At 37.5% G+C, this 24,234-nt stretch overlaps 1 protein-coding gene across 4 annotated transcripts in view; it reads left to right on the top strand.

Moving 5' to 3' along the window:
- Positions 1-20,016, top strand: part of chd3 (chromodomain helicase DNA binding protein 3) — a 100,197-nt gene extending 80,181 nt beyond the window's left edge. For 2 of the 4 annotated variants that reach the window (XM_073908348.1, XM_005172235.6), the window contains exons 39-40: positions 426-552; positions 17,510-20,016. In XM_073908348.1, the coding sequence (XP_073764449.1) occupies positions 426-552; positions 17,510-17,613 (231 nt within the window). In that variant the 3' untranslated portion in view covers positions 17,614-20,016. Of the gene's footprint in view, positions 1-425; positions 553-6,295; positions 12,076-17,509 lie in introns of those variants that run through there. The other 2 variants (XM_009303118.5, XM_009303117.5) reach the window with 1 other exon arrangement.
- Positions 20,017-24,234: the final 4,218 nt, after the last annotated feature.

The following is a 24,234-nucleotide window of genomic DNA, read 5'->3' as shown; positions in this document are numbered from 1 at the left end:
GTGTTACGTTCACAAGTAAACATTGTTTTTTTTATTATTTAATCCTTGTAAGATGGAGTTTAAGTATCTGATGCATATGTAGAGAACAGTGTTTCTATCAGTGATTTGTATACTATAGTATATTCTAGTATAGTATTACTAGCTTAGCAATGTGGTCACGACAGCCTCTTTTAAAAATATTTGTGTGCCACAATGCATTGCTGTGTAATGCGTTGGCAGTAGACAGCAATGCGGCACACTGAGATTTGGAACAAAGCTCACGTCCATGCCAGTACACTGCTCGATTTCAGCCATTTGGCATTCCTTCGGAGTTTCCAAATGAATCTTACACAACTGTGAATAAAGTTTGTATTTTTTAGCTTCTCAAAACCAAGTGGTTTCTCAGGTTTATGACACAAGCAATCTCTGTTTCTCTGTGTGTTTAGCCTATTCCTCCAGGCCCGTACGCCACCCCGCAGAACTTCGGCCCTCCCTTCACACCTGCACCCTCAGCTGCCCTCGCTCTGGCCGGAGCAAACTACAGCCAGATGCCACCCGGATCCTTCATATCAGGTCAGTCTCGCTGATCCATCCCTAGTCAACACCACCAGTGGACTCAGACTCTGGTGGGCTACTCTGAGCCATTATAAAGGCTTTTTATTTACACTGATGATGAAACAGATCAGTGACAGATTAGTGTGTGTCAAATGTTTGTACTGAATGAAAGTTGTTTGTACACAAAAGCAAGTTAAGGTCTTTTATGAAGTACTAAACTTACATTTTTTATAAGTTCAAAAACACAAGGCACTTTTAATATGTCCTGGAGTTTTCTCAAGTGTGTTGTTTAATCTGCACCGATAAACTATTTATTGGATACCGGTTCATCTGGCTTGCCAAACTTATTTAGCCTGCAATTGCTGAGAGAACCATAGATAAATTTCACTTTTGAATGTCAGAATCAATTATATTACTTTCAGTTAGCTTTCTGAATCATGGATTGGTGTGTAAAGCTTTTATTGATCAAAAAGATACCTGTTTGATGCACTTTAAAACAAGTGCTCATTTAGTATTAGTTACTTTTATAGTATTATTTTTTCCTTATTTTTATATATTTCTGTTTCATTATAGTTTAAATGTGCAGCAAGTAAATTTGACACCCAGTGGTTAAACTAGGTATTGCACACATGGTTCAAAACAAATGCAAGCAAGGGTTGCCAGATTGACGACACCAACAACAATGTGCCTGACTGTTGAGGCTGATTTAAGGCTGATTTAAACAATGTTCTAAAAAAAACGGCACCCGATAGAAGGAATATTTTCCATATTAAAAGAAGGTTTTTGTACTAACAACACATGAAGTTTATATTTTAGAAACAGCTTCTATTTCTTACAGCTGAACATCAGAAAACTTTGATAATGATCACCTCAGGCACACCTCATTATTTAGTGTTAAATACTAACAATGTGAGTTTGAATGCTGTTTTACATAACATTTATTGCCATACTACTGAAAGCAGCAACAGATCTTGAAAATAAAATAAACCGTTTGTTATGGAACTTTAGTGCATGTACATTTAAAAATCACAAAGAGGTTTAATATGTATTAACTAAATTATAAACCTTGACATTTTGTTGAAGTGCAGTAAGTGCACTATTCTGTGCTTCTGAATGGCTCTATTTAAATTTCTGTTGTGTTTAGTCTGGTGCAAACAGCCAGTTTGTGACCTGCTCACCTAATGTTTGCATTCATAATATTTATATTATTTGCTAATTAATTATTGAGAGTCTTTCTGACTGAATAAATCAAATACAATAAGGCAACCTGGGGTGCTGAAATATAATTGGCCAAAGTGGCATTGTGCCAGTTAAAAGAACCAAAACAAAGACAGTCGTTCCGGCATGTAACAGACATTTTCAAAGCAGAATATCTGACTTCAGGCTTTATTTTTTCAGATAAACAAGAATGTTTACTTGGCTTGTTTCTTAAGTATCTGCAAACATATGATGGCATTTTTATGATTTAGAAGAGTCAACAACTTACAGACCTTTTTTCTTGTTTCTGTTTAAAATATTTTTTATTTCAGTTATAGTACTTTAAATTTAGCCTACTTAATTTCAGCTAGTTGCCAAGATAACAATTTATATTTTGTTCTTTTTAATTTACACACGTTATGTATTTCTTTATTTATTTATATTTTCTTCTGTTATGATCTCAACTAAAATGCAGATTTGATTTCATCTGAATGTAGAAAAGTGTGTTGTGTTGTCTATACTCTATAAAATACTAATCATAACCTAAATACGTTCTAAAATAACAAGTTTAATCCACAGTCAAGGCGGTTCATTCTGCTGTGACCACCCCAGAATAATAAAGGGACTAAGCTGAAAAGAAAATGAATCAATGAGGATTTAGTCAAACTGAAATCTGCTTTGACTAGCTGAGGGGTTTTATTTACATGGTTGTTTAGTTGGTTTAAATTTAAAAGGCAGATTCGCATGCCATCTGTTGATCATGGCAGTCATAAAATGTCAAAACAAAGTGCTTCTTGTGAGCAGCTCTGGATTGGTGCATCTGGTAGGTGCCTTAAATGTAAATGTTGAAGTCAATTTTTTTGGAATGTTAAATTCTCCTGTTGCAGAGTAATCTGAAGAGACAGCTGTAGGAAGAACATTTAGAGGCTGATTCTGTTGGAATGGGTATACTCTGTGCTGTTATTAAGATATTACTCTGCAAGTTTGAGCAGCCAATGGATTGACTTCGGGGTGGAGCCACCTGTTCGGGCATCCAATGGTACTGTACATTATGAGAGGAGTGGTCCAAAAACCTGTTTGCACACAGTAATTGTTTTTACAGTTCTGGTTGATGGAGAAGGCGTTTCACCTTCACAGACAGAGAACTTCTGGGTAATGTTAGTAAAATGAGAAGTTCCATTAAAGCAGGGCTGTTAAAAATATTCCATACTGTAGTTTTGGCATTGAAAGGGAATGAGAATTTTTTTTTTGCTGTTTGGCTACATATATTGTACTTCTAGTTCATGTATTGACTTCTAGTTGATCATTTGGAAAAGTGGCAGAAGGTAAATTTTTCAGATGAATCATCTGTGTAACTGCATTCCAATTATCACAAATACTGCAGAAGACCTATTGGAGCCTGCATGAACCCAGTATTCTCACAGAAATCAGTCAAGTTTGGTGAAGGAAAAATCATGGTTTGGTATTACATTCAGTATGGGGGCGTGTGAGAGATCTGCTGAGTGAATGGCAATATCAACAGCCTGAGCTGTCAAGAAATTTGTGCTGTACATTACATTACAAATCACAGGAGAGGGCAAATTCTTCAGCAGGATAATGCTCCTTCTTATACTTCAGCCTCCTCATCAAAGTTCCTGAAAGCAAAGCAGGTCAAGGTGCTCCAGGATTGGCCAGCCCAGTCACCAGACATGAACATTATTGAGCATGTCTGGGGTAGGATGCATTAAATATTAATCTCCTGCAAGAACGATTTCTTTGCCATTCCAGATGACTTTATTAATACGCTATTGGAGTCATTGCAGAGATGTATGGATGCAGTAGTCAAGCTCATGGGAGTCATGCATTATATAATTTTTTTTTCCACTGCTCCATAACTTTATATTCTGTACTGCACATTATTTCTGTTGTGAAAAGACTTTTGTCCAAGCAGTCAGAGCTTACTGTCCTAATTAAATAATTGAAAATCAAGGCATGATCATATTTAATTTTGATAAAATAAGTGTAATCTACAGGCCTTTGCCTTTCATATGACCCACTTTTGATACCAAATCACCAAGTAGAATTTTATTTGTTGTTCTTAAAACTTGGATAGGCGACAAGACTTTAGTCAGGTAGTGTATACTATTTTTGCATTCTTTTTGTAACTGACAGTAAGTGAGTAAATGAGATGCTAATTCATAAGTTCTTTCAAAGATTGTAATTCTTTAGCTTATTCAAAAATATTTTTTGTATCTCTTACACCTTTAATTGCGTTAACTGTTAGTGAATAGGACTACACCGGTATTATTTAGGTAATGTTGTATCTTCATACTGTATATATTTTCATTTCTCTTTTTAACTTGTTAAATTTCTAAATATTGCTATTTAGGCTAAATTTATACTTATTTCCATTGTAGTTTTATCTTAATATTTGATTTAAATGTCCAGGTAGTATTAATGTCCTTAAACCTGAACTAAATGTTTCTAAAATGTTAAATATTGCCTTGAAATAAGCTATTAAACATATTATTATCTATAATGTCAATAATCATGTGTAATATATCTGTTTTATTTCAGCTTCATTTTAAGTAACACATTTGATAGTTTTACATTTAGTTAATTATAATAACTGCTGGACTACACTGCTCATCTAAAGCAAGTAGTAATGTAATGTTTGATAAATGATCTCAGTGGACAGCGCTTAATAAGATTTACTTATGATTAACGTGGCAAAATCCACACATGATTCAACTTCCCTCTGTCTCCCTCTGTTTTTTTTCTCGCTCTTTCTCTCTCTGTCTGTTTGTGTATATGTGGGTGTACGAATGCTCTATTTCACAATAATTTGTGAGGTCAGTGTATGCGAGGCTGGATTTGACATTTGGTACATAGTTTCTCTACAGAGCACTTTGAAGGTGTAGATTTAATCAGTTGCCAAACTTGCAGTGAACTGCAAGATTTGTGTGCCACAGATTTCGTTTATAATTTTGTTCATCATAAAACACTGTTACAGATTTAATCCCTGCTTAGTATGTCACTGTTAGAAATGAAAGCACATATTGTGTACTTAGTTAGAAAAAAAACTGACATTAGTAACACTTTATGTTCATATTTCAGTAAAAATATGATTCTGGTTAGCACCCTTAATTACATTTTAATTTGAGAGGGCCCCTGTGGAATTTTGGCTAAATAATTTCACGTTTTCCGTCTTTGGTCCAAGAGAACAGATTAGCCCTGCCAGTGAGTTTATTGTTTCAATATTAGCTCTGTAACAGCATATGTGTGCAGGAAGCACTGAGAAGAATAAATGTAGTTGTATTTGTTTGCCGTTTTCTGTTTATTCTGTAAGAGGCCAAACTCCGTCCATCGTCCCGACTGTTTTTACTCGTACAGAGTTGAAGCATTTCTGCGTTGACTGTCCTGATACCAATCTTTCTACCACAGTGTCTAAGGGAGGCATATTTTCTTGCCATGGTGCTTTTTCTGAAAATGTCATTACAGTTATCCAGAACCTTAGCCGTGCCAGGAATCACTCAGCCAAGGGAACATTTTTTTCTCTGCTACTCAGATATTTTTAAGAGAGTGAAAAAAAAGAAAGAAGAAAAAACCATAAAGAAACACAAATGTGCTCGTGCTTTTACGCCGGTTTTTTAACCCCCCTGGAGGCAGAACTAGACTCTCATTCGCTTTCTCTCCGTCTGCCTCTCGCTTTCAGTCACTGAAATAGCCCCAGACTTTAGATCCTGGTGGGTGTAGAGGCTGATTGGGTTTGTTGAGGCTGTACACGCTGAACCCTCGCCTGGCTAAAAATATGCCCCGCTTGGGGCCCGTTTGAACCCTCTGGTCCCTGATTGAGACAACTGCGGTGACCCCAGCTTAAACTGAGCCAGGGAGAGAGATGAAAACAGCATGCCAGACTAAACAAAAAATGAGAGAAAGAAAGAGATATAAAAGAACAGAGAAAATGAAGGACAGGCTGTGTTGATCTGTTTAACGCACTCCATAATAGGACATTTTTTGGACCCGGTCTGACCTCTCTGAAAGACAGAGGAAGAAGTGAGAGGGAGGAGAGAGACAAAATGGAGTGTGAGCACCGATTTGCTTTGGTAGAAATCCTAGCGGACTCCGTTACATCTCTCTCGATCATTCTTAAAGTTGTCAGACATAAAGACCTTGGCGAGCGTGTCTTGTTTTCTTTTTTAAGTCATTGCTACTTAAACTCTTAGCGTTTTACATGTCATGAACTTTACGGAGCAAAAGGTTTTAGACACATTATGTCAACACGGATTTCTTTGGCAAAAACCGCCTGAACTGCTAACATCTTTTTTTACTTTGTGAAAGTTCAGTGCATCACTGCTCTCGCAGTCAGTGGATGTCCTGACTTTGAGGACTTTTCTGGATTTTTGTAAAAGCGAGAGATTCGAGACAGCAGGATTTTATGAATTCTTTGCTCCTTCTTTCAGCCTCCTGCCAACAGTTATGGGTGTTTTTGTTCTTTTAATGTTGAGGACTGATACTTGTGCCACTCATTGACCACTCCCAACCCCCCCAGTGTCTACAGTCTGCCCCCTTTCTGCCTCCACAGAAGCTCCGTCCTGCCTGAAGACCAAGGAGCATGACGTGCTGCAGCGCCAGAGGGTAGTGGACCTGTGGAAGGACGGCAAGTCGGAAGGGACAATTGGGCAGGAGCTTCGCATGCCCAAATCCACCGTACACAGCATCATTGTAAAGTATCGCCTCAGCAACACTGTGGAGAACCTGCCGCGCAACGGACGCCCCAAAAAACCCTGATCTGAACAAGCGAAGAAGAAAGGGACTGTGTGGGAATGTGTGGGGCCGATAAATTGGATGGGAGGGTACACAAAGGTGGGAATGTCTAAAAATATTGCAGCAAGCTAGGAAGAGCTACTGGACTTCTTGAGAAGAGGTGAAATGGTTAATAATAGACAAAAAAAAAGAAGTAGGGAAAAAGGGAGCTGAAACAAGAGCCGCTTGGACGACAAAAACACAGACCTCTTCTTCCACTTCTGCTCTTTCCAGTGCTTTTTCCCTTCTTTCTTTCTATCTCTCTCCCTTCCACTCTCACTCTGTCTCCCCTTGCCCCCTCCATTCCCTTCCCTTTCATCTGTCGGTCCGAGAGAAGTCTCAGCAGATTAATTTTTCATTTGGCCGAAGGAGCGAGAGTGCTCGTTTAAGTGCCCGAATCCTTCCCTCCCTAATTCCATCGCAAATCACTATTTCTCTGCATCCCTTTATACAGCATCTCCTTTATCATTTATCCTTCTCTCTTTCACATGCACCCAATGTCAGAAGTGAAGGATTCCAAAGACTGATGTTTTTCCAAAATACCACAAGTTTGCTTTCTGTCATTAAAACGCCTGTCCCAATCAAAACTGCTTTGAAGCTGAGGCACAGTGAAGTGGAACTATCTTTTTTTTTCCTGCGGACCTCTTGAAAAATCCTCCAGCCGTGGACTCTCTGCATGCCGAAAAACAGGACTGTGAAATGTTACAGTGGCATGAAACTGCTCCACTTATATACTGTATGAAGACATATATATCTGCAACCTGACCAGAGTGGGGATGCAGAAAGAAATATATCTGTGCCTGATCTGGGATCAGTTTTAAGATTAATCATGTCTGAGTCAGAAGACCTCCGTGCTGAGTGTGCATACGACTCAACCTGTCTGACCAAATTCCTGCACTGTCTAAGAGCCAGATTCAATCCCCGGTGGGACGTTTATACAGTACACCACTGTTGTATGAGAACTCCCTGCATTCTGCAAAAATGCACAAACACACCCACGTGTGCACACACACTCACACTGGAGAGCCACTTAAGCAGCTCTTTATTTTCCACCACGTGGTGGTGTGTTTTATTGTCGAGGCTGAGTGTGTGCGCATGGTCTTGCATTATGAGTGATCTGAAGCTAATTGTGCGTTTGTTCATGTTCGGATGGGTTGATACTGTACAAGTGAAGATTCAGGGTTGCTTGCTTGTGTGTGTGTGAGAGCGAGTGATTAATTGTATGAGTGTTCTGGTTGTTTGGACAGGCTGGGTCATTGAGGCCAGCTGCCATATCTGCTTGTTTTTCTGGTTTACTGAGAGGTAGAGGGACTGGTTGAGGCAGGCTGGTGTGCACCAGCAACATTTGTTGCCGGCAGATAATATTTGGTTTAGAGAAAGTGGCATGCAAAAGACTGATGCTTGAAAGAAAGACAACATGAGAAAGGCAGCAGCTGAGTAAGCAGTTATTATGGCTGGCTAACAGGTTTTTTTTGATAATTAATCTGTTAGTTCTCCAACATCTTCCCTTGGATTCTCATCAAATCATGAGCAATATAGATTACATTTAATCTTAATATTTATTCATGAAAATCAGCCTTTTCTTTTGGTGATTTATTGCTTAAGAAACATTTATTATCTATGTTGAAAAGCAGTGTTTAGCTTTAAATTTTTGAAAACAAAATATTACACCTGTTTAAAGAACATGAATAATTTTAAACAATCATTAATAACATTATAAATGTCTTAACTGTCGCATTTAATAATAATAATAATTATTATTATTATTGGTAGAGAGGAGACAGAGTGGTGATGAAGCCAATTATCATATGAGGATGGTTAGGAGGCCATGATGGACAGGAGCCAGTAGACATTTGGCCAGGATGCTGGGGATAAACCCCTACTCTTTTTCGAATGACATGCTGGTATTTTTAACGACCACAGAGTCAGGACTTCAGTTAAATGTCTTATCCAAAAGACGGTGCTCACTGAGCAGTATAGCGTCCCCTTCACTTTACTGGGGCGTGAGGACTCATACAGACTGCAGGTTGAGCGCCCCCTGCTGGTCTCATTACACCACTTCCGGCAGCAATCTAGCTTTTCCATGTGGTCTCCCATCCAGGTACTGGCCAGGCTCGGCCCTGCTTAGCGTCAGTGGGCGACCATGTGAGAGTTGCAGCTAGTTGCCAGTGTAAGTGACATTGCTGGTGACATTTGATCAATTCACGGCATCCCTTTAAAATAAAAGTATTTTTTGGCCCAAATTTTAGATCGGTTACCTTGAATCATGCATATATAATTTTAGTTGTCTAGTAAAAGATCTTATACATAATCTCCATTTAACATCAAACTACAAATAATGATTCAAAAGTAATCACTGACCTTCAGTCCTCTGTGTATTTATTGGATAATACATTTAGATTATTTCCATTTATTCATTCATTATTATTGATTTTAACAATTGTTGCAGCAGCCGTATTCGTAAGAGACAGACAGCCTGCGAGAAAAAAGAAAGTCAACCTGAGAAAGTGAAGCAGCAAGGAAAGCCAGTCTGACAGAAACACACAGTCTAAGTGAAACGTTTTGGAAGAGAAAGACAGTAGTTGTCTGAGAGAGACAGAATTACTGAAGCAGCCTGTAAAGAGAGTGAGACAGTCTGAAAGAGAGACAGTCTGAGCCAGATAGTTCCAAGGTTGTTGATTGTAGAAGCAGAGAGTCAAGTCACTCCGAGATCTGAATCTGAGTAATGAATTATTTTCCTTGGCTGGCGCAGCAGGAGTATGCAGTACAACGTTCAGAGATATGAAAGTCACCCGGCGGGTTTCTAGCTCAGCATTTCCCCCTTTGTAAAGGAGCCCCAGCGCATTCCAAGCTTTTTCCAGACGCGTTCCCATCTGAAGGCCATGCATTCTTCTTCTCTTATTGCATGTTTACGAAACGGTGCCAGTCTTAATCAGATAATTGAACTCAAGCGTTAGCATTAGCCTGTTCCAGTGCACGCTTTTCTGTTTTTATTTTTTTTTCTTTCTTGCACACCAGCCAAAACCTGCAGCACAACAAAACGACTCTGGTGTTATTGTCCTTGGAAAAACTTTGGTTGTGTAATTTTGAGGAACGCCAGCCAAGAGGGATTGTTGCTTTAAAGATCATGCAACTGCTCCTCGTTGCCCTGCATGTTTAGGCCTGAGACAAAACAGGTACGTCAAGTCCGCAATCATGGTAGCTGTCAGTCAACTTGTGTTCATCTTATTGTGCAAGCAGCAAATGACAAATGTCTGGAAATAGAGATGCGGCCTCTTAAAGGCAAGAAGAGTATTAGTAGCACAGCTGTAGTGTTGATATTGCAGCAGGAGCTTTTTGAATGAATGTAGCCTGAAACTTCAAATGGGAGTAATTGTTTAAACCAAAGGTATTAAATACTGTAATATTAGAATGGAATCTAATAGAATGAAGTAGAATAGAATAATTTAGTCATATTTGCAAAATTTAGCTGTCATTTTCAAAAAATCTAGTCACAGTAGCAAATTTACACACACTGTAAAAAGCAATTAGTTACTTTATTTAGAAAAATAGAGTAAATACGTTGTAACTTGAAACGATTAAAGAGGTCACACTGCACTTTTCACCCCATATACTTGCATTCATGTACATGCGGCAGACCAACCCAGGCTTATTATTAATATGTACCAGGGATGCAACAATACAGTTAGCCCACGGTTCAATACATACCTTGGTTTTTTGACACAGTTTTCGGTTCGGTTCTCATGGCTTGACACATGTGTTTTTTATTATTCTATAGACAATAGGAACAGTAAGAGGTTAATGAGAAAAAAAATAAAAATGATTTATTGCAATACTCATTTTGTTTTACTTAAAAGCCAAGAAAAGTACACTAGTTCATAGTGTATTGTATAAAAAAAATTAACAGTGAAATCTCACAGCTGCTGGTAGCCCATGTACAAACTAGGGAACACATACATTCCTACACTTTGAAAATAAACATACATGTGAAGTTAATAAAGATAAATTGCCCATTTCAAATAAACATATTTGTACTTCAGTAAACATGAATAAACCATCTTAATTATCTCAGTGCTGAAAAATGCGAGACTGTAGTCTGTAACACGGATCGAGTGCTTTTATAAGATGACAAAAGCCCGCATCTCCAATCACCGAAAAAGGCTGCAAATCTTTAGCAATAAACACCCGCACTGTTTTTGTTATTTTTATGTGTCTCTCAGAACCAGTTGGGCATGTTTTATGGAAAGATTCAGCCTGGGATTGTTGCTATTTGGAGGACTTTATTACCTTCTCTGCTATCCTGCCTTCAGACAGGGAAAATGCTGGGTGATGGCGCTGCAGATGTGCAGTCATGGTTAGACGTGTAAAACAATGCTTGCACAGTTATTTATTGTTTACCATTTTTTCTTTTATTGGCATTATACTTACCGGCAAAACCGAAATGTCCTCACACCGCAGATTTAAAAGACACCAGCGTTTTCTCGTACTGTTGCCTCACTTCGCTGGCGCTTCCTCGTACTATTGCCTCAACCTAACTTCACCGCCGCTCGCCATGTTAAAGTGGTGAATGATGGTCAAGCGCCCCCTAACTTTAGAGCATAGTGATTGGATATATACTCGTTAAAAAGTTCATACTTTGTGATCTTTGACCTGCAAAATCGCATCACATGATTAAAAAAAAACATGTACTTACTATATTTCTGTACAGAAATTTTAATTATGAAGCAATTGCATGTTTTTTTGTTTGTTTAATCTCCCCTTTTCACAGTGCCATACAACAGAATTTCACATGCTCAAACTCTAGTAACTGCAGTTTAAATTGACACCACTTCATTTATTCATTTGCCTTTGGCTTAGTCTCCATTTCAGTGGTCACCACCTAACCACTGAGCCACCCTGTTGCCCTGTTGACACAACTTAAAATTATGCATTCAGTTCATTTACTTACTTTTAAGGCAGTAGGTTTTCTTACTTATTAATTAAAGTAAATTCAACTAAATGGTTTAAAAGCTACAGGTTTACTCACTTCAAGTCAACTAATGTCTTTTTACAGTGTGGCCAACTTTACTGACATCACGCCAATTTCTCATTTGCACTCATTTCAGTTTTGCCTCTGAAATTTCACCAAGTACTGCTAAATGTGACTTCACTCTTCATCCATAGGTCAATTGTCTTACATCACATCAGCATAGGTCAATTGTAGTCATGTTTACTGTCACTAGAATAACTGTTATGTGCTGTAGGATATCCCCAGCAGGAAAGTTAGACATTGTTTGTGTTTATACACCCCTCATAGAACTGCAGTGATCATGCCTGTCTGAGTCATACTGTGAGTTTGCAGAACAACACCTACAAGCATAGTAAGCTAAAGAATTTCAGACACTATACACTCACTATGTGCTTGTGTTTAGTGAACTAAAATGCTCAGTACTGTTGTCCTCACTTATAAGTCTTTATAGAAGATGAGGTTTTGTATTATTATTATTGTATGGTGTATAGTATACTCTGACTGTATGCAAGTTAACCCATTAAAGGAGATCCACAATGGAGCACAATGTGGCTTATGTTTATTTTTGTCTTTCTGTGGCTTGCTAGGCATGCGTAAAATACATGTATCTTATATTATTTTCATTTCTGTCAACTGACGCTAAACATTTTATTCGTGCATGTTTATTGGAGACATCTTATAACACTATTATTTAAAACACAGAAAATAACAGAAAAAATATATAGAATTATAGTAGTTACACTTTCAGGTACACAGTCATCTTTTTTAAAAGATTTTTTATTTTACTGACAGTTAATCAGGAAGTGACGATTTTGTTTTCTTTGACTCGTTGGATGGAAACGCTGCTTTATTTGCAAGACTTTTATGCGATAATCCAGTTTTGAGTATAAATTTAATTCACATCTTTGGATGGAAACATAGCTAATGAAAGATCAAGATACTGCAATTGAGTTCAAAATTTCAAGTCAAAAAACTAAAATAATAAAAATAAACCTAAATAGACAGTATCTGCATTTTCATTAGGGTTCAAACTGAAATCGCACCTATAGAAAATTCTAATGAACGTAAAAACGTTTTAAGCTCTAATGAAGCTGTTTTTTTCAGGCAATTCATTTTTGCAGTGTTAACAGTTTTTAGAGGTCACTTGCTGTTAATGAAAGTCGCATGTTTATTTTTTGAAGATGCTGCTGTATGTTTGCACAGAAGATGAGACTAAACAGAGATGGCTCTGTGCTTATTAGTAGAAACTGGCTCTTTTTGGCGTGAGGCAGCAGGCGCTACTGCATTGGACAACTTTAAAAAAGGTTGATCTGTTACACACTACCTCTGAAAAACTGCACACTATAACCTCCCAGAGACACCTCATACAGGGCCACACATGTACAAAGGACTTTCTTTGCCATTAAAGCTTAGATAACAAGCATACAGTACATCTTCTTTGATTAAAAGTTATAGGTCATTTGGTGTCTGTGATATACAGTACATGAACTTACCAACATCCGTCCCCATTATTTTGGAATAACTATTAAAAAATACATAGTTGGAATCAGTCGTTTTGCACTAGCTTATTTTAATTGACGTATAGAAAATACATACATTTTCACAGCAGTTTCTACTTGTGATTCTTAATTCCTGGTGTGAACAGCATTTTATTCTTTATTATAATGCTGAAATACATTCATTAATTTAATGCGTTCAAAATAAAAGATGTTTTCTAGCTCCAGATTGATAATTAGAAAAACAGTGGGTTTTATTAAGTAATACCTGCTTCACTGCAGTCTTTACATACGGAATTTTCCTTCTTTCTAATGCCTTGAATCATCAACATGCCCATATTTTCCACTTATTTTGGTCAATAGTCTATGCTGATACCTGTTTATTTGAAAGTCGTTCATTTAAAGATGTAACATTTGTGTGTTTTTTTTTTAACAGGCTACAGTTGTGATCATTAAATCAAGTCAGTCATTAGTCATTAACACCCCTTACACACATCTGATTTATTGCAGGCTCATAATCAACAAGCCATCTTATTGGCAAAGCCTATCGACAGTATTATCCATTCCAGGCTGATGGCTATGATTAAGCTTTAATGATTCGTAGGCCTGTTCCAAAGAAGTTCTAAAAATACTGTGCATCCCTAGATAGCAGCATTCGTAGTAATGACTTTTTATTGCATTTAAAAATCAGGAACAACCAAAATTATAACAAAAGCGCAAACTTGTGGATGAATCATGACTTCTGTGTGAAAACATTGACACATGGGTTTTTCTGGAAAAACAAAATGTGCATATTCATGGTCAGTGAAAGAAACCCAGTGAGAAGGAAGGGGAAGTGAGAGAGAAATGGAAAATGTGATGCAATAAAGATTAGAAGGTCAGCTTTAACTTTGAACTGCTTTGATTTCAACCAAATATTCTAATTCAGATCATTAACTACTCTTCCTGCATGTACAGTTGAAATCAGAATGATTAGCCCCCCTGAATATTTTTGTGTTTAACGAAGAAATTCCTTCAACACATTTCTAATCTAATCATTTCTAAGAACTGAATACTTTAATCATTGCCGTGTGAGACCAGCAGCAATTTCAAAGGATGACAAGCTGACAAAACGTTGCTCTAACTCTGATACAAGTTTTATTTTTGGAGAAAATTTAAAAGCACTGCAGTGTTTGGGTGTTCTGTGTTTGTCTGTGGTAATTAGTCTACTAAAATATGTATATTTCATACAAAGTCTTTCATTCATTCATTAATTTACCTTCGGCTTAGTCATCAGACGTCACCACAAATTTTCCAGCATATGTTTTACACAGTGGATGCCCTTCCAGTTGCAACCCATTACTGGGAAACACCCATACACACTCATGCACTACGGACCTTTTAGTTTAATCAATTCACCTATATCGCATGTTTTAGGACTGTGGGGGAAAATTAAACACCCGGAAACTGACGCAAACATGGGGAGAACATGCAAACTCCACACAGAAACAGTAATTTACTGCAATTCTTGCGGTGAAGCAACATTGCCCACCACTAAACCACCATGCAGCCCTTCATGCAAAGTTATGAAGCTGATTATCAGTTCTAGTCATGTGACTCGCAGCGCACTCTTGGCAATCTGAAAAGTTTAGATGTTTTAAACTATGAGTGCCTGGAAGGTGCAAGCGCATTTCCCCGTGTGCGCGTTGGTCCCAATATGCGTGCACAAACTGTGCACCTCTTTTGGAAATAACAAACTTGGCACGGAAAAGACATGATATGTGAATGGCCCCTAAGGCCACCGTCATTTGTGATCTCCAGCAGTTTATCTTTTTCTCGCAAAGACATGCTAGATTCAACTGATTTATTGACAAATGATGGAAGGAAGGAATAGACAAGGATCCATTCCTTGTCAATTCATGGGTCCTTCAGAAAGAAACTTTCAAAGACAGCTGTTTCTTACTTATTTTGCTAGCTTGTGGGTCAAATTTTGGCACTCAAGTGACTGAGAGAATGCATTTTTTTCAAAATAAAAGATTCTTCAAAGTAAAACATTATTCAGACTCAGATATTAAATAAAACGGAAATAATGAAAGGTGCTGTATGTATGTTTTTGTATGTATGTTAAAGCATAAAAATACCATAATATGTTTGCAGATATTTTAGAAATATGCCATGGGAACATTCTTGTTTATCTGAAAAACAATGCTGAAGTCAGATATTCTGCTTTGAAAATGCATTACGTGCTGGAACGGCTGTCTTTGTTTTGGTTATTTTAACCTGCCCAATGTCAGTTTAGCCAATTATATTTCAGCACTCCGGATTGCCTTGGTGGAAAACCGCATATTTCATTTATTCATTCATTTTGAAAGGCTCTCAAAGTATGCGCCCTTGACCGAAATGCGAGCTCATGTGGACAATAGCAGACTCCGAAATGAGACACAGATACACAGAGTTCCACATGAAGTGGTTATTAATTTGCAAATAATAAAAATATTACGAACATAAACATTAGGTGAGCACCTTACATTGTATCTCCATATGCTAACAACACGCATCATGATGAAATTTGCAGTGATAAGCAATTTGACTGTTTGCATCAGATGAAACATGACAGAAATTTAAATACAGCTATTCAGAAGCACAGAATATGCACTTATTCACGAAATGATAGGCTTTCTAATCTAATTAATACATAAACCTCTTTAACATTATTAAATGTACATGCTGAATCACTATATGTTAGTTTTGTGTCTAAAGATCAAATTTAAAACCGTTTATTTTATTTTCAAGATCTGATGTGAACTATCTGCTGCTGCTTTCAGTAGTATGGCAATAAATGTCATGTGAAATGGAATTCAAACTCATTTTATTAGCACATAACACTGAATAAAGCACATGAGGTGTACCTGAGGTTTTCTGTTGTCCAGCTGCAAGAAATAGAAGCCATTTCTAATATATCAATTCTACGTGTTGGTTAGAGCAAAAACTCATTTTAATATGGAAAACACTGCTTTTTTTATTTAGGTGCGCGCAAACTGAAAGTTGGGTTCGGTGCGCATGAGGACTTTACCATAAAGCTGAGGAGGGGGGTGGGGGTGGGGGAGTTTTCCAGGAGAAAGAACAATACGGGAGATGGGCAGGAGCAGAGGTCGCGTTAACCGAATATTTTCTGTCATTGACAGATTTTTTTTAGCAGTGATGGAAAAATCAGAAGGTGATCCGTCATTTTGATGGATTATGCTGAGGGTGATCTATTGTAATTTGTAGCTAACTGTAATTCCCACTCCTGTCCAGCTGATGGCGATTGACCTTGTTTTGTCTCCTCTCTGTCACCGCTGCGTACAGTTGCAAAAATGTCACAGCAGCTGAGTGTGAGAAGTTTCTTTAAACGACCAAATAGTTGTGATATTAATAATAAAGGTGAAAAAAGAGGAAGAGATGCAGTGGACAATGAAAAACAAACAGACAAAAATCCTCAGTCGCCGACAGCTGTTACGAGCCAATCAAACGGCAGCAAGGAGGTCAGGTGCTTTGGAGTGCGTTGTGAGCACTACCGAACGCAGAGGGGTGCATTTTTTTTGTTTTTTTTGTTTTTTTAAAGTCATTGGGTGCAGTACAGACGCGCTCCTGGTGCAAAAGGAGCGCGTGCTGTAGTATTGTTTCCTGGTGAAACGAGTGCTTGCAGGATCGGGAAATACCACATTCAGAGAATCCAGCAAACTTTGTTCTGATCACAGCCTTAGGAGAAATGTTTCTTAACTACAAAACGCTGGCTGAAGTGGCGCTAATTCCGGTTTTTGGTCACAAGAAGTTGACTTTCCGAGGCAAAGACACAGAATTTAATGACAACTGCTTCTGCATCAGTCTCCCTTAATGCGTTTGATTATGCACAGGCAAGCACCCAGTTCAGGTCGACGCAGGAGGAAGATATGAGTTAAGGCAGATAGAAATTTTTGTTCATTTGTCAAATAAACAAATGAATAATTTAGCCTATATGCTTGTCATGCATGTTCATTATTAAAATATGAATGAAAAAAGCGATTAGAAAGTCTGCAAATGAAAATAACGATCAATAATAGGTTATGACGGAATTTTTACAACCCTCTCCATCAAAATGACGGACAATGAGAAAGTCTATCGCAACCTCTGGGCGGGAGATGGGTCAAAAATACGGAATACTCCCGAGAAAAACAGGAGTGTTGGCAGGTATGATGTACAGGTACTGGTCCATGGCCACTGCTGTAAACAATCAGAAAAAAATGGCTTAAGGGGGCTAATAATATTGACCTTAAAAATGTTTTTAAAAAACATTTAAACTGCTTTTATTCTAACTGAAATAAAACAAATAAGACTTTCTCCATAAGGAAAAAAACATTCTCAGAAAAACTGAAAAATTCTTTGCTCTGTTAAACATCACTGGGAAAATATTTAAAAATAAATAAGCAAAATAAACAGAAGGACTAATAACTTTGACTTCAACTGGATGTGTTTGCATTTTTCCCTACAGTGTTGAACGGGCCGCCCATGTCGGTGAAGAAAGAGAGGGAGGCCGAGCTCCTGATGGCACGGAGGGAACAGCGCAGTGGGGAGGTGATCTGCATCGATGACTGAATTCAGCAACTCACACACACAAACACACACACACACACATGCTGACTCAGTCAAAGGACATTTGCATGCAAACACAAACACAACTATTCCTGAACACACACACACACACACACACACATATGCACCTGCAGTTTGACGAATGAACAGACTACCCTCAGTATCACGGCAGCACTTTCACAAACAGCTACGCAGAGCTTCAGCTCGCCCTTTGGTTATTTCCTCTCGAACACCTATGTGCACATACACACACACATGCACACATACAAAATATTTGATTTCCTTTCCTCTCATAACTATCAGCCTCACATTTCAGAGGAATCCACACGCTCATGCTCATCTGAAGTCCCGTGCCCTCACTAGTGCCCCACGACACAGACATGAAGCTGCATGTATGTGGAAGAGCTTCATATCACCCGCAGTGATTTGTTTTCCAACAGCATGCATCTCGCAGTCCACGGTTCAGTCAAGAGAAAACGCCTGTGCCCGCTCTTGCATAGTGCAATCTTTCAAGAAATCCCTCATCGCAAGCTAGCGTGACTGTTTCGGAGCTGCCATGTCCCATAAACAAGCTTCAAGCAGTCTTCTTAAAGGGAGTGTTCAGCCTAAAAGATTCCTGTCATCATTTAGCCATCCTCAAGTTCTTCCAAATCTTCCCTTGTTCTGTTGAGAATTGAAGAACGCTCGCAACTACTAAACTATCAACATATAGCCATTGATTTTCATTGTGTTTTCCTCCTACTGTGAAAATGAATGGCTATACTGTAGCATTCTTCAAAATGTGTTCAACGGAAGAAAAAAAAACTCTAATTTATTACATGTTTTGTCTGTATAATGAATGTATCTACACAATGAATATAATGGGCATTGTTGCATCCCATTGATGTTCATTTAATGGTCAAAAAACACATAGAATATATTTTGTGTGAAAGTCAACCATGTGTGGAATGACATTGAGTGAATGATGGCTGAAATTTCATTTTAGGTGAACTGGCCCTTTAAGAATGTGGGCTTTCAGCATGGTGGTGATTTAGTTTGGGAGGATATATATGTATTTTACTGTAAAAAATATGGGGGGGGGGGGGGGGTATTAAACATTACCCTGGCCAACTTTGAGAAAAAAAAAAAACGAGGTAAAATTTATGACCTACCACGACAGTAAAGAAGTAATGTATTATGTTCAATTCAATCAGTATTGGCTGCAGTATTGTCTTGCGCTAAAAAGACAGTATGTAATGAAGTTTATTTCGCCTTATATTGGGATATCGAGCATTGAAATGTAAAGTTCCCTGCCTTTTTTAAAGTATTGACCCTTAATCTAGTGTTACAGTGGGGTGAAGAGGGTTCAAAAGCATCTTCGTACCTCCCCAAGTGTTATCGAAGCACGTTCAGCAGTTCTACACTTCATTCTCTCTCATCACTTCATCCTCACCTTTCTCATTCAAACCAATTGCTCACATCTCACTCCTATCCTTTATTCAAATTTCTACTTGTTTTTACGAGCTCTTTGATATCGTTTGCGTATTTAAACTCGGTTTCATTGTGTTCTCCTGTTTTTAATCCTTGTTATTACAACTAAGATTATTGTTGTTGCTCTTGATGTTGTCCTTGATGTTACATTTGCGAAGCTTCTACCAAATGAAAATAATAATAATAATAAAAAACAGTCGAAACATTGACGCATTGTATGTTTGGTCCATCACATTTCTCTATATCGGACCTCTTGTAAAAGAATATTCCACAAAGGGGTCGAAAGGACTTGGGAATAATCGATATCATCGCTATCCTACAGACTTCGCTTATATCTACAGTAGATTCGGGGCTTGCAAACAAATAACCTGTATGCAGTGGATCACATGTAACCAGGAAATTGAAAACATATGAATGCATATATTCAAATCTGCAATTGAAATTCCTTCTGCAATGTTTCTTTGGCTCCTACAAAAGTAAAGCCTTGTAATGTTACCGCCTTAAATGGTAATACAGCTGTAAAGCGTTAATGAGCAGATGTGAACTCTGTATATGGCTGCGGTTGCACTATACCTAGCTAGGCCTCAACTCAAGACAGATCATGAGTTAAAATGTTAATTTATTTGCCCCGTTCCCCAGTATAGTTCTGAAATATCGTTCATTTCAGTGCTTGGTTTTATTTGGGAGAGTTGCGTCAAATCAAGCACTTTCTGTCCTTTTTTTCATTTCTGTCTTTTAACGTTTTTTTTTTGTTGTTGTCAGTATTTTCTGCATTTTCTTGCTAAGAGTCACTGTGTACATTGTGTGATTCCAGACAGTCAGTGACATTGTTGTGATCAACATTTGGCACACCGAACGGAACATGTTAATAATGCATCTTTCTCTCTTTTGTTTTGTTTTGTTTGTAATAAAATAAAATAAAAAACAAATAAATGATTTCTGTTTTCCTGTGCTTGTTATATAGTAAAGGAAACTGCAAGGATCCAGGCTGAATTACTGAAATGGCTGAAAGGGCTACTACTCACTATTTGCTTTTTTGTAGACACGATTTACTGATTTGGTCACTTTTAAATCATATTCTTAAATTCTCATGTTGGTTATTTTTGGTTAAGTAAATTACAGTGTGGGAACAACCAAAACCTTCCCATGTTAAAATATTTATTAATTTGTTTGTAACAAGACAAGCTAAAACCGTGCTGAAAAAACAGCTTAAACCAGTCTGGGCTGGATGGCTGGTTTTAGCTGCTCGACCAGCCTTGTTTTGGAGGAGTTTTGGCCATTCCAGGCTGATTTCAAGCCATTTCCAAGCCTGGCCTTAGCTAGTCAGGCTGGGAGATGACCAGCTAAAACCAGCTTAACCCAGCTTAAACCAGGCTGGAAATGTCTGGAAACCAGCTTGGAATGGCCAAAACCTCTCTAAAATCATGCTGATCAACCAACTAAAACCAGCCAAACAGCTAAAGTTGGTTAAAGGCCGATTAGGGCTGTGCAATTAATCGAAAATCTGATTCCGATTTTGGTTTCTAACGATTATGAAAAACCATTAATCGAGATAAACAATTATTGCATCTTATACCACCCCCTTTCCAGTTGTACACATTTGTTGCTCTTAAAAGCACGAAAGACCGCATGCTTCTGTGTGTGTGCGGAGCATCTGAACATAATAGAATTGATAACTCATTTCTAATAACTGATTTCTTTGATCTTTGCTATGATGACAGCACATAATATTTTACTAGACTTTTTTTTTTAACTAGAATCATTCAGATTCAAAAAGGCGATTCAAATGCTTAATTAGGGTAAAATAAGAGTAATTAGGCAAGTCATTGTATAACAGTGGTTTCTTCTGCAGACAATTAAAAATATATGGCTTAAGGGGGCTAATAATATTGACCTAAAATAGGTTTCAAGATATTTAAACCTGCTTTTATTCTAGCTGAAATAAAACAAATAAGACTTTCTCCAGAGGAAAAAATATTATAGGAAATACTGTTAAAATTTCTTGCTCTGTTAAACATCATTTGGGAAATATTTATTTTACAAAAATTCTTAGGAGCGCTAATAATTTTGATTTCAACTGATAATCATTTTGAATAATCGTGATTATGATTTTTTTCCAAAATCGAGCAGCCCTAGGGCCGAACACACCGAACACGCTTTTTTTCAGCAAGCATTTTGTGCGCTGCTTATGTGCCCTACAAGCCTTGCGTTTGAACCGCCTACTGGACCTTGCATTTTCACCATTGCACACTGTTTTGCTCGCAGTTGATTAAAGTCAACTCTGAGCAGAAAAAGCACGTCTTTTTCATTTTCCCTAATCAAATGCGGGCAGAGGCAGGGTTTCCGTTGAGGTAACAGCAGTGTTTGTGTTGTCAAGACGACTATGGAGACTATTAAAGCTGAAAGAAAGACTAGTGGTTACTGTTTTGAGCTATCTGCAGCTGTATGACTTCACAAATCTTGAATATCACAATATTATTAAATAATAAAATGATACCAATTTTAACAGCAACACTTGCACTCAATAGGCAGCTGATTCAGTCATTGCCTAGCAACATACATAGCGCACCACACTTCTTTTTTCTTGTTAACAAAAAAAGCAGTTTGCTGCGCCTCGCATGTTTGGAACGTAAAAGCGCGTTCGCTGTGATCGGCCTTTTAAGCTGTTTTTTTCAGCAGGACTTATGTGTATGATCCTATCCTAGAAAACTTACATCTACAAAAAGAAAACGTAAGACAGAACATCCGAGGGCATTCAAAGAACCAGAAACTAAAACGTTCTGTGAACCAACATTGGATTCTTTTCACATTTGCGGGTTTCACAGTAGCAGAAGTCGTCGTAGTTGGGTAAACTTAGAGCACAGTGAATGGGACCAAACGACAAGTAATTTTTTTACAATCCCATTTGCTGAAATAATAAAAGAAAAACTCTATGATGGTGTTATCAAGACTTTCAGATGAAGGAAAAAATTATGTGAGACTGATAACTACAGACAGAGGAGAGAATGTCAAATGGTAATTTGCACAAGTGGTAAATAGTTTTTTTTTTTTGTAATTTGATACAAAGATGATATAATACATACAGTATGTGAATACATATTTGTACATATGTTTTTTTTATCTAAATGTTAAAAACTTTAAAGGATTCAAGATTATTATGATGACCGTTAAAAACATCCTAACAGTCTTGTGTAAGGGTTCATAGTGGTTGCTGCTATATCAGATATGGTTGCAGCCGGTGTTCTGTCAATTGTCCTACCTTTTCAGATTGTCCTACCTTCCATTCAAAAAGTAGGTAGCACATTTTGATGACACAATATGCTCCCCATCAGATTTAGCTACCAGTGTAAATTTTCATGAGGAGAAGTGTGATATTAAGCTGTAATATTGCCCTAACCCACCTAATCCCTAACATCAGCTAACCTTAAACTCAGAGCCATTCAATTACAGTGTTGGTAGCATAATCTGATGGTAGGATAAAATGTTAGGACACCTGATTTATTAAATTTCTCATTAATTGTATTTAACATCTACCCCTTCCCCAACCCTAAACCCAACCGTCACAGTAAAGTGAAAACAGGAGTTGCACCGAGTATTATTTATGTTATTTATTAAATTACTCAATAAATTATATATTTTTAATGTATACCCCTAACCCAATCCAACCATCTCTGTAAAAATATTATTGTAAAAATTGACGCGATATGTGCGTATCAGCAGCCGAAAGTTAAAGAAAATCATTTACATTGTTTTTTAAATTTCCCATTTATTGTATTTTATTAACCTCTAAGTTACCACTACCCTAACCCCAACCTTCACAGTATCGTAAAAACAGTAGTTGTACCTCGTGTTGTTATCTATTAACTTACCCAATAAATTGTATTTTTAACGTCTACTCCTACCATAACCCTATCCATCACAGTATTGTTAAAATATGAATTATTGTTTTACTGTGTCATAAAAACTGCTGTTATATTGATGTGCATATTGCACTTCCGGCCGGCTGTGTATCTTATCTAAGTTAGGCTTTTTACCCTGAATGAAACAACGAACGCAGTGCAAGCTGGGTTATTCAATTCAACGAAAAAATTACTCATATAAACCGTTGTAATGAGTGAGATTATTACTCACGAAACAGCCTTAAACTCGCTCGTGTTTCAGTAGTTCGACGTTCAGATCTTCTATTCAAAGGACTCCTCGCAAAACAAGTAAGTTGTCGTTTGCTTCTTTCTGATTTTGACAAAGAAGAGCCAATCTTCTCACAAATGACTGTTTCACGAACAAATGACTCTTATGAACAAGTTATTTTTAATCCTGCAGGATGGTTAATGAATTTACAACTGACTCACCCACATTTTCACGAGTCTTGCTTCTGTGCGACTTTACCGTTAAAGCTGCAGTCTTTATTTTAATGTAAGAGCGAGCGCGGCCATCTTAACATGAATGTAGGCTAACGTTACGTCTTATTATTTGTTTCCATCTATATTACATTGCAGTTTAAAAAGGTACGTTGCTGTTTTATTATGCAAACTTTGTATTTGCTCTCATATTTTATTGTAGTGTTATTAACCATACATTTGTTGTCCAAATAGTTTTACGGTTTTTATAATGAATGTATCTGTTTCTTACACAAGAAAAAGCTGTGATGCTGCAAAATAAGATGGATCCATAAGGCAGGTGTTTTTGTCTGGAGCCATATTTGACTACACAGCATATTTACATCCAGGTAATTGTTGAATTATTATGGTTATGTATATTTTCTACTTTTCAAGTTGCTTATTTGTCCTTTGACTTATTTTATTTATTTTAATGTAAGGTATGTAACACTGTTACCTAGGGCTTTGAAAATCTACTGAATTTCATTCTTGATTCATTCTTAATGGGCTGTATGCACAGCCAGTGTTTTTCAACTTATTATGAACCTGCAGAGAAAGGTTTATGTGACTTTTCAATTTTACAGGATACTTTTACAGCATCGATGTTGTAATGTAATTCAAATATAACTAGTTAAATACACTTAAGCATCCATTTGGCTGTTAATGAGTAAAAAGAGACAAAAGACTGTTGAATCGCAGCCGCCGTCATTAGCAGCATGCGAGCCGAGTGCAGAAACTCCATTGAAAACACTGCAGTTAGGCATGGGATGGTATAATA

The sequence above is a fragment of the Danio rerio genome, chromosome 7 (assembly GCF_049306965.1).
Source record: "Danio rerio strain Tuebingen ecotype United States chromosome 7, GRCz12tu, whole genome shotgun sequence".
Lineage (NCBI taxonomy): Eukaryota > Metazoa > Chordata > Actinopteri > Cypriniformes > Danionidae > Danio > Danio rerio.
The sequence above is the reverse complement of the archived record's forward strand: the minus strand, read 5'-3'. Positions and strand labels throughout refer to the sequence as shown.